The 10,934-nt window shown below is 65.2% G+C and overlaps 1 protein-coding gene across 1 annotated transcript; it reads right to left on the reverse strand.

The window, feature by feature from the left end:
- Positions 1-230: 230 nt before the first annotated feature.
- Positions 231-7,308, reverse strand: CAMKV (CaM kinase like vesicle associated). The gene is made up of 11 exons (XM_063411327.1): positions 7,161-7,308; positions 4,013-4,121; positions 2,689-2,820; positions 2,535-2,609; positions 2,322-2,460; positions 2,123-2,243; positions 1,810-1,885; positions 1,594-1,730; positions 1,438-1,516; positions 1,277-1,364; positions 231-1,140 (listed from the first exon to the last, which is right to left on the reverse strand). Exons 2-11 carry the CDS (start codon positions 4,105-4,107, stop codon positions 703-705), a joined length of 1,380 nt encoding a protein of 459 aa, XP_063267397.1. The 5' UTR covers positions 4,108-4,121; positions 7,161-7,308; the 3' UTR covers positions 231-702.
- Between the last annotated feature and the right edge of the window lie 3,626 nt (positions 7,309-10,934).

Here is a 10,934-nt window from a genome sequence, read left to right on the forward strand (position 1 = left end):
CCTTCGGCGGCCTCCGCTCGGGGATCCCGCTGCCCTCACTGCCCTCACTGCCGGGCAGCGGTGCCGCTTCCAGCCCGCCGCGTCCCGCTCAGCCCCGTGCTGCCGGCACGCGTGGCACATCCCCGGCCCCACAGAGAGACTGGGCAGGCGGCGCTGGTGCTGTCTCAGTTTGTCCTCAGCGGGGTCTTTATTTGCCAGAGATACAGCGGCGGGGCGCGGGGCGGCGGCGGCAGCCGCGGGCAGAGCCGGCCCTGCAGGCATGCAGCTGCGAGGGGGGAAGCGGGGACCGGGGAAGGGGGCACGGGGGGGGTGCAGTGGGGATCCTCCAGGCACAACGCGTGGGGGGCCGTGTGGCTGCCCCCGGGCGGGGGTCCCCGTGTCCCCCCCCGGGGATCCCGGGACGGAGAGGGGGTCTGCGGGACGGCCCCCGCTCCGTCCCGCGCGGCCCCGCCTGCGGTCCCGCACATGCACGCGTGTCCCGGGGGGCGTGCGGCCGAGGGGGGCTGCCCCGCGTCTCTGGGCATCCCCGGGGCAGGGGGACGGCGGCGGGGGACAGACTGAGAGAGCTGGGAGGACATGGGGGAACGGGCGCCATGCAGGGCTCTGCCCCGCGGCCGGCTCTCCGGCGGGGCACGTAGAAAAGGGGGCGCAGGCGGGGCGGGGGGGCCATGCCGGGGCTATGTACAGGGGGTGCGGGGCCGATCAGCCGCTCTGCTCACTGGGGGGCTCGGCGGCGGCCCCGGCCTCGTTACATGTGCTGGCGGCCGGTGTGCCGGGGGCCGGGGGCTGCGCGGCGGCAGGCGGCGTGCCGGGGGCTGCGGGCTCCGGGGCGGTGGCGGCGGGGGCTGCGGGCTCCGTGGCGGGGGCTGGGGCCGTGGCCGTGTCGGTCGCGGGCTCTGTGGCCGCGGCGGAGGGAGCCGGCGCCGCGGCCGTGGTTTCTGCCGCGGCCGTGGTCGTGGTCGCTGCCGGGGCCGTGGCAGCTGCCGGGGCTGGAGTTGCTGCCGGGGTCGCTGCCGGGGCCGGGGTCGCTGCCGGGGCCGGGGTCGCTGCCGCGGCTGGGGTCGCTGCCGGAGCTGCCGCTGACTCTGTCTGCTCGGGCGCCCGCAGGCGTTTCATGAGCGTGGTCACTCGCACGGCTTTCTGCGGAGGAAAGACGGGGCGGGGGGAGTGTGGGGCTGACGGACAGGCAGGGACTGGCAGCCTCACCAGGCTCATAGCCCCACGGTGGGGGACCGGGCTCGGCTGGGAGGGGACACGGAGGCACAGCCACACCCACCTTCCACTTGGCCCGGGCAAAGTTCTTCTCGATCTGGGCACAGACGCCATCCTTGATGTTCTTGTCAGAGGCAGCATTCCCAGAGATCCTGGAGAGGCAGTGGAGGGTGAGTAGCCCCCACCAGCCCCCCTGGCTCCCCATCTGACCCTGCTGCTGCTCACCACTCATGGGAGATGGCCTCCTCCGCTGTGATCCTCTGGTCCTGCTCCACTTCCATCAAGCGCGTCACCAGCTCCTTAGCTGGTGGCACAGGAGGAGAAGTAAGTGCTGGTAGGGGACAGTATGGGACCCCACGTGCCCCCCAGCGTGGGGCTCACCTGCTTGCGAGATGTCATCCCAGTACGGCGGGTCGAACTCATAGTCCCCAGCCAGGATTTTGCGGAAGAGGTTCTTGTCGTGGTTCTCGTAATCATCCTCGTCTGCCTCCTCGTAGAAAGGGGGGTTTCCCGAGAGGCTGGGGAATGTGGTGGGGGGCTCAGTCTGGTCCCAGTCCTGAGCCTGTGTAGCTGCCCTGTCCCTCACCCCACACTCACAGGATGTACATGATGACACCGATGGCCCAGCAGTCCACCGGCCGCCCGTACCGCTGCCGCCCCACCACCTCCGGAGCTGCAAGAGACAGAAGAGCAACCATCCCCAGGGTCCCCAGCCACTCGGCCTCTTGGCTCTGGGGTGATGGGGAGCGGGAGGCACCCACTGGAAGCACCCAGGATCAGCTCCCAGGGTGATGGGGAACGGGAGGTGCAGCAGCGGGTAGTAAGGAGTGGATGGTAAAGAAAAGCAGGGACATGCTGGGAACCAGCACTGCCCACCCCTGCATGCCCAACCCAGCTGGCTCTCACCCACCCAGGTACTCGGGGGTGCCACAGGGCTCCTTAATGAGCCCGTTCTCCAGCTTGGCCAGGTGGAAGTCACTGATGACGATCTTGGAGTTCTTCAGGCGATTATAGTACACCAGGTTCTCCAGCTGCCGGTGCAGGGACTGTGAGTGCCAGGACAGGGGGCATGGCAGCACCCATGGGTGCTCCCACCCCTTGTCACCCACCTTGAGGTTTCTGTGGACGATCTTGAGTGAGTGCAGGTAGGCAACAGCCTCCAGCACCTGTCGGATGACATTGCTGGTGTCCTTCTCCGAGTAGTAGCCCTGGTCCAGGATCCAGTCAAAGACCTCCCGGCCAGTGGCCCTGCAGACAGCAGCTCTGCTGTGACCCACACCTGGTGGGGCCACCCCCTTCCCCCCTAAATGTCCCAAACTTACAGCTCCAGGAAGATGAAATATTCCTTGCGGGTGATGTAGACATCCACCAGCTGTAGGATGTTGGGGTGCTTCACCCTGCAGAGAGACAGGGGCGTGGGGTGGGAATTCCCAGTTTTCCCAGTAGCACAGGATCCTCTCCAGCCCCAGCACTCACATTTTGAGGATGATGATCTCGTTTTTGGCTGCCTTCCGCACTTTCCGCCCATCCCGCTTCAGAAACTTCTTGCAGGTGTACAACTTCCCCGTCGTCTTCTCCTTGGCCCGGAAGATTTCACAGAACTCCTCCCTGCAAGGGTATCCCCAGACATCACCCCGTTCCTGGGGCCCACTGAGACTGGGGTGCTCGGGTGGTCCCTGGGCCCACCAGCATTCCTCCAGATCCCAGCAGCCAGGGGAGATGCCACAGAAGTGGAAGAAAGCTGTGGCTCAAAATTACTTCAGAGGGGAAGAAAAAAACAGCAGTGAGAAGCAACTGATCTGGAAGAAGCAATTTGATAGGGAAGGGGGAGAATTTGCTGGTTTAAAAGCCCCAGGACAGGAGGGATAACACCTACAGGGAAGCCACTTGTGCCAAGGTGGAACAGCAGCACACCCGACATTAACATCAGCACAGCAGTCGGGGAGAAGGAAAGGGAGATGTGCGGGTAGCTGCAATATTTCTGTTCTATTATTAATGGTGCTTGAGCCAATCGGCCAGGCTGGAGCTGCAGGGGAGTCCCTGGGGGCTCTTGGCACTGCTCCAGCAAAGCCGTTGGCTTTCCAATCCCCCCAACTGCGGTGAAACCCTCACGGCCACTGCCCTGGGTGGAGGGAAACAGTGACCTGTGAGCTTTGGAACAAACTGCCCCGAGGATGGAGCAAAGACCTGAGAGCACCAGAGTCCCCACTGCCACCCACTGTGACTCTGGCAGGTGTGACCTCTGTCTACGCAGGTGTTTTGGAAGTTGATGGAAAAAATTCTGGTGCCTATTTTGTGGTCAAGCTGCTCTCCAGGGGTGCGAGGGCTTCATTTTTTGGAGTGCATCCTAACAGATTCCTCAGCAATGAAGGTTGGGGGAAGCAGCAGTGCTCCACTGCCCCCCAAGTGACATCTGCCTTTCATTTGCTGTAGCTGAGCCCTCCTGATTCACAAAATGCTCGAGGGAGCCAGGATCGTGTGGAATTGCTGCAATCCCTGCAAATCTTGAGGGGAGGAGGGAGGGATACGGGGAGCTGCCCAGCTGCAGCCAGCAGCAGTGGGAAAGCTCACCGCCCTCCTTGGAGCTAGCTGTGACTATCCCCCATGCACCCACGAGCAAGAGGGACTAATTAGGGTAAAGCCACCCCAAAATACACCCTGCAATCCCAGCCCAGCTGGGGACCAGCACCCCCAGAGCCCCCACAGGAAGTGTTGTGCCACTCCTCAGCACCCCAAGAGCCCCACACAGGTGGCTGGGGTTCCCCAGGGCATCTGTGGGGCCGTGGAGGGACCAACTCACGTTTTGATGACCTGGCCCAGGTCATATCTGTCGGTCACCTCAGACGGCTGGTTATAATCTTTCTTGTCTCCCAGCGTCACGCAGCCAAACGGCATCGCAGGGCCCGGTGCTGGCAGGGCAGGGAGAGGCAGTGAGTGCCCCGGAGCCACAGCAGACCCTCCCGAGCTGTGCTGATGAACATGGAACCTGAGCACAGCGGCTGCTCGTGCTCTGCGGCTGCTGCGAGCCACCCTGTGCCCAGCCCCACAGATGTGCATCCATCCCCGTGGCATCCAGCCTCTCTGCCTGGGCTGCCAGCACAGCCACAGGCTGGCCCCTCTGGCCTTTGTTTGTGGATTATTAATGATTAATTAGCAGTCAGGGATAGCACAGTGCCTGGAGCACCCACCGGGGAGGCAAGCGGAGGTGAACGGATCCTTCCTTGTTCCTCAGCCCAGTTTTGCCCACGGTAACATTTCAGCAGACGGGGCCTCCCCAGGCAGAGCATTGTCACACATTGTCACATGTGCAGTGGGTTACACCAGTCTCAGCTTCCCATCCCCAACCGGCCCTGACTGGCACCAGGCAGGTGGCACTGCAGCTTGGAGGTGCCAGCCCTCCTGCCACCGGCAGCGATCAGGACACCAGCCTTGGCACACGCCAGCTCCTCCAGCCCTTTAGGAAGGCTGCATTGCCCCTTGCTTCCCTGTTGGGAACCCTTCAAAACCAGATCCTTCCTGGAAGCTTCCCACAAAAAAAATTGGTCCCATAAAGTGATCTTTTCCCCTTTCTCACCGTGTTACCAGGAGGAAGTTTCAGCTGACACTATTTTTTGATGGCTCAGGAGATAACAGAGCTGCTTGGGTCCCCCCAGCCCTCTCAGACGGGCCTGAGCGGGACCTTGTGATGGGAAGCTGGCACGGTGCTGGAGGCACCCATTGCCCAGTGCTAAAGCTCCCCAAACACCATGCTGAGCTCTGCGGGCCTGGCTGCGCCGTGCTGGCAGCACCCGGGGCCCCGTGGCAAGGGCTGTGGGCAGGATGGCTGCGGGATGCGGGAGCCGGCAGAGCGGGTACCCAAGCGCTGAGCCTGTTGCTATGGCAATGGGAGCTGAAGATGCAGAAAGCGGCGCATCCTTTGGAGGGGGCAGGGACGGGCAGCACCCGGCAGCACCCAGCAGCACCCGACCCACCTGCAGGTGCACAGCCCCCTCCCTGCTGTGTGGGCCCTGGGAGGAAGGCGTGATACCTGCAGCACCCGGGGCATGCACTTAAGTGCTCCCCGGGGAGATTGACCCAAACCTGGGTGGGACGTGAGTGCAATGAGCCAGGGAATGGGGGGATGCTCCTTCTTGCCTCCATCTTTTGGGGTTGACTGCCTCCATACCTGCTGGAGCGATGCCCAGGGGATGGGTGCTCCCAGCTTGCAAGGCACCCAGGCAATGTCCTTCCAGGAAAACCCGCACTGGGTAAGAGCACCTGCCCCAGTCCCGCTCAGCGTGCACCAAGTCCCAAAAGAGAAGCAGAGCACCCGTGGGACACCACTGCTTGTGCCCTGGATTGGGTGAGGCTTTCCAGCCTACACCTGACTCATCCCAGCAGCTCTCCCAGCAAACGTGCCCTGCCTGGCACTTCTGTGTCCCCATGCCACACGACACCGGCTCTGCTGTGCCACTGTACCTGGCCAAGGGGAATGAGGGCTGTCCTGGCAGCTGCTGGAGGGGCAGTGGGCTCAGTGCCACAGATCATCAGGGGAAGGGCTGGCCGGCAGGTGGGCAGGCAGGCTGCCAGCACTGGTGGCACGATGCCAGGATTAGCCGGGAAGGGGACCCGGGTGAGATGATACATCGGGATTTTATCGCTGTCTCTGGGAGCACTCAGCTAATCTGCGCTCGTAACATTAGTTCCCGTTGGTTTAGTGGGGACCCATCCTGCCAGGGCTGAGCGTTGCCACCCTTCCCTGCCCCAGGCTGGCTTCAAGGGGCTCAGTGCACCTGGAATACCCTGCAAGGGAGGCTGGCACCCAGCCCAGCATCGGGGTCAGCACCTGCACCCCACAGGTGAGAGCACCCCCACCGGAGCAGGGGCATCCAGGCAAGAGGTGGGTGAAGGGATGAGTGCTCCCTCCCCGGGGTGCCGGGGGGAAGGCTCGGTGCTGCGCTGGCACCCGCACGCAGCCAGCACCCCCTCCAAGTGTCTAATTTGGGAGCAGAAGCAACAGCGGGTGTAAGACAATAGCGGGGAAGTGGGTGGCCGGGTGGGGATGGCACGGAGGGATGACGCAGCCGTGCAGCCCTCGCCAGCGGGGCCCCCCAACCCCCGACCCCCAGCTCTGCCCCACGGCGTGAGGTGCCACCGGCTGGTATTTCATTTCCAGCCCCGCTTCCACCTACAGCTGCCCTGGACATGTCCGTGGGGGGTTCCCCCTGCTATCCCGCCCCCACGTCCCGGGGAAAAGATGTACCGGGGAGAGGCAGAAAACGCAGCCGGGCTAAGACGGACCGAAATATTGCTAGTGCAGGCAGCGGGCAGGTAGCGGGAGGCGGAGGGGCCGGCCCAGCACTGCCCGAGACGCCGCCGCTGGGGCTGAGACAGGGCTGAGGGAGTCCCACCGCCCCCGGCCCGGGGCGTACGGAGGGACAGCCCGGGCCGCGCACCGCAGGGAGCTCTGCGTTTGGCCGGCTCGGAGCGCTGCGGCAGCGGGAAGGGAGCGGACTGCGGGAGAGAGAGGTGCGGGGTCCGGGAGGGGATGCTCGGCGGCGAGAGCACGGGCAGAGGCTCCCCGGCAGCATCCCCTGCCGCCGTGCCGGCCCGGTTCTCCGGGCTCCTCGCGTAGACGGGGGCGGCACGGGGGCAGCAGCGGGCCGGGGGGGCGAGCGGGGAGCGCGGGGGGAGCCGGGCTCCGGCAGCTCGCCGTGCGCACGGCGCCCGTCGGGGCTCGGGGTCTGCGGGGCGCGGGATGCCGGCAGGGGCGGTGCGGCGGCCGGCAGCCGTCGGGGCGCGCACGCACCGGACAGGGATACGCGCGGCCCCGTCGGGACGTCCCAGGCTGCCGGGGGCGGGAGGAGAGTTGGGGGCAGCCCCGGGCCAGACAGTGACAGATGTCAGCAACGCCCCTCCCGCAGGGCCCGGCCCCCGTCGCCCCCGGTCCGGCGCGGCGCGGCGCTCACCTGCACGCCTCTCTGACCGCAACGGGGGGCCGCGGCCCGGGGCCGCCGCTCGGGGGGAGCGCGCCCCTCCCGCCCGCCCTCCCGCGCCGGGCCGGGGCCGAGCCGAGCCGAGCCGAGCCGAGCCGAGCCGAGCCGAGCCGAGCCGAGCCGAGCCGAGCCGATCCCAGCGATCCCAGCCGATCCCAGCCGAGCCGTCGGTCCGTCGCGGCGCGGCCCCGCGCGCCCGGCGCGGCAAGTTGGGGGGGCGGGACCGTGGGGGCCACGCCCCCTTCGCGCCCCGCCCCGCCCCTGACGTCACCGCCAAACTTCGCGCCCCGCCCGTGGGGACGGGTCACGCGTGGCGCTGGGAGCGAGCGGCACCGCGGTGGGCGAGGCGGGAGGGTCGGCGGGAATTGGCACCGAGCGGGGACACCCTGGGGGCCGGGGAGCCTCTGGGGTGAGCCGTGATCCCCTGGGCTGTGCCATGGCCCCTGGCCCGGGATGGGAGCAGGATTTTAGCAAAGCTGAGCGTGGGCTCAGAATCACAGGTATCTGTCCCCTGAGAACACTAAAAGGCGCCATGAGGACATGGGTAGACACAGGTTCCTGCCTCTGTGCCATCATCCAGTGGGAACCAGGTAACTTCTCCTCCAGCAACAGGACCGAAGGCTCTGCTCACTTCCCCATGACAGGGTTTGTCCTTGTCCCCCCACAGTCTGGGGCAAGGAACAAGAAAGGGACAAGAAATCAGCCACCCTGATCCTCTTGCCTCTGTCTGCAGCCCAGGCACGGGACACAGCCTGGGGTGGGCAGCACGGCCTCCAGGACACAGCAGGGCGCCAGTCCCTTCCCCAGCCCCCTTGCCCCCGCTCCTCAGGCAGTGCGGCCACGTGTGCGGAGCCTCCCCGACGGCTGTGTGCCACACGCTGGCATTTGCTGCCCATATGGTGCTTCTTCCGAACTGCACCCCCACATCCCTCCCCTCCCGCCCCTGTGCCCACCAAACCCCAGGACTCACACCGTCCTCAGATGCCACGTGGGTGTGGCCATCCTCTCCTGGGACCTACAGTCCCCTCCTGTCCATGGATGGGGACACCAGGGTCCCAATGCCAGCGCCTCCCCTCTGCTCACTGGAGAGCAGCCAGCACTCCAAGGGAGAGCCAGCTGGGGTGCCCCTGACACCCACCCCCTGTGTGGCACCGAGCCCTGCTAGCCCCAGGCCTACCATGCTGGGTAATTAAGGGTGTGTGAGAGCAGGGGGAATTAGCAGGGCACTGTAGTTTGAGCTTCTAATCAAGAGTTTAATCATACCGGCTGGCAGCAGCGCACCACGGTTATTAATCTCTGCACCTCACGGGGACCTGGAGCGTAAGTCATAATTACCCGGCAGGGTATGTGGCTTGGGGCTGCCCGGTGGTGGCTTGCAGTGTGAGAGATGTGGTGGCACTTCTCCATTGTCCCTTGACCCCAGCTCGTGCCTGTCACCTCCTGGCACCAGTCTGCTGCCCGTGGCAGAGCTGCCACAGGGTCCCATTGCTGTGCCCTGGTCCCCTCCTGGTCCTGACTCTGGTTCAGATCTTGCTGCACTCTGTGCCTTATTTTGGGGTGATGAGCTTTGCTGACCCCAATGGCATTTGTGCTTGCAGTGCTGTGTCCCACCGCCCCATGCACCCATGCCCTTCCCACTACACCCCAAAGCTGAGTGTGGGGTGGCAGGGCTGGTGGGGGGTGATTTTTCCTACAGCACTGCTGGAGAGTGAGCCTAGCATGCCCGAGGTGGGGCCGCCAGGGCTGGGGCACCTGGCTGTACACCTCTGCCTCAGATGGAGGACATGGGGTGGGGGCACCTGCACATCCCCCCTGCTTCAGCTGGGGGACATATGGCTGTGTCCCCCTGCCCCAGGAGGGAGAAGGGGGTGGAGGGCCAGCCCAGATGGTGCTGGGGGGTGCCGTGGGGTGCAGGGGGGGGTGCTCAGCATGTTTGTTCTGGGGTGCAGCGGGATGCACGTTCAGCATGTCTGTGGTGGGGTGCAGTGGGGTGCAGGGGGGGATGTTCGGCGTGTCCGTGACTCAAGCACCACGCGGCACCGCATCCCTGCGTGCTTGCCATCGCCATGGCAACCGCCAGGCAATCAGCGATAATTGCGCACGTCGGCCCGGCAACGGGGCCAAATAAACCCCAGCCCTGCTTTCGGGGGGCCAGCGGGGAGCAAGGGGGAGAGAAAAAGAGGGGCTGCGGCTGCTGATCGCCACCCCTGGCCCTTTCCTGGGATGAGCAGCAGTGGGGGGGCGCAGCGGTAGGGCTGCCCTCCCCAGAGGTGTCCCATGGCACCCATGTGCCCTGGAAGGCGTCGAGGGAGACAGCCAGAGAGCCATTCAGCTCGGCCACCAGGCACGGTGTCCCCCACGGTGTCACAGCTCCGCCAGCCCATCCTGTGATCACACCGTGTGTGAGGACAGGGCTGCCCCACACCTGGCTGGGCAATACTGACCGTGGCTGCTCCTGATGTGGCCTGTCCCTGGGTAGATGACAGTACACAAAGTCTTGCACCTCTCCACTGGCTTGGTCCCTGTCCAGGGCTGGCTCTCATCCCTGGAGCCCTGATGGGGAAAGGGGCCTTGTTTTCCACTCCTGCATCACAGGGATGGCATGGCATCTGGATTCGAGTCCTCTTCCCCCGAAAGAGCTTTGGGTGTCCCCTGGGTCTCTGGCAATACCTGCAGCCATGGGGACCAGGGTACAGGGAGGCTGCACAGGGCAAGAGCTCAGGGAGAGAACTGTCCCCCAGGGAGAGAACCAGGGCTGGGACTGGGACATGACTGGCACTGGTCCTGAATGGGTGCCGGGATGGGGTGAGCCTCCCCAGCTGAGGGCTGGTGCTGTCTCAGGGGCAGAGAAATGAGAAAAATACATGCCTTATAACCTGGAGGGCTTTGGGGTAAAGTAAAGCTTCCTGAGGACAGCAGAGCTCCCCAGGTGCCAGCAAAGCTCCTCCGGGGGTCAGCAGATATCCCCAGAGACCAGCAGAGATTCCCAGGGACCACCAAAGTTCCCCAAGGGCCACAAAGCTCCTCAGACACCAGGAGAGGTCCTCAGGGGCTACCAAAGCTTCCCAGGGGCCCTCGAAGCACCCCAAGTATCAGCAAAGCTCTCCAGGGGACAGCAGAGCTCCCTGAGGGCCATCGGAACCTCAGGTGGGTGCAGGGGTGCCCCGGGCTGTGCAGGTGCCCGCAGTTGCAGTCCCAGAGCCAGGCGGGGAGGGCAGAGGGGCAGGGCTGCCTGCGGGGCCGGGGTGCGGGCAGCAGGGACCGGGGGTGCCGGGGCGCAGCCCCCCCGCCGCTCACAGGCATCATGAGCAAAACTTGCCGGTTTCTAAAAATGGCACGTCGGTGCCGCGGCGGCTGCTCTTTACGCCCGCTCCCCAGCACCGGCAGCCGCTAAAAACAGCTCGGCGCTGCCTCCTGCCACCTCTCACCGGGACGGCTGGCACCGGAGACCGCTGCCTCACCCAAACACTGATTGAGCACAATTTTCCCCGTCCCCGGTCCAGCCCCCACCCCGCGGCAGCCGCTGCCTGCACCCGCTTTGCCACCAGGAGCCCGGAGCCGCTGTCGAGGTGGCATTGCGGCATCACCGTGGCGGCAGATCCCCGGGCCATGCCGGTGGCGGGACCGTGCCCGGCTCTGCCTGTGCACCCGCAGCCCCGCGTGCGGCCACTCATGTTTTATAGATGGCTCCGATTTTAATAATTAATCCCTGCTAACGACAGCACTTTCCCCAAATAAAACATTTAA

This window comes from Prinia subflava, chromosome 14, assembly GCF_021018805.1.
Source record: "Prinia subflava isolate CZ2003 ecotype Zambia chromosome 14, Cam_Psub_1.2, whole genome shotgun sequence".
In the NCBI taxonomy this organism is placed as follows: domain Eukaryota; kingdom Metazoa; phylum Chordata; class Aves; order Passeriformes; family Cisticolidae; genus Prinia; species Prinia subflava.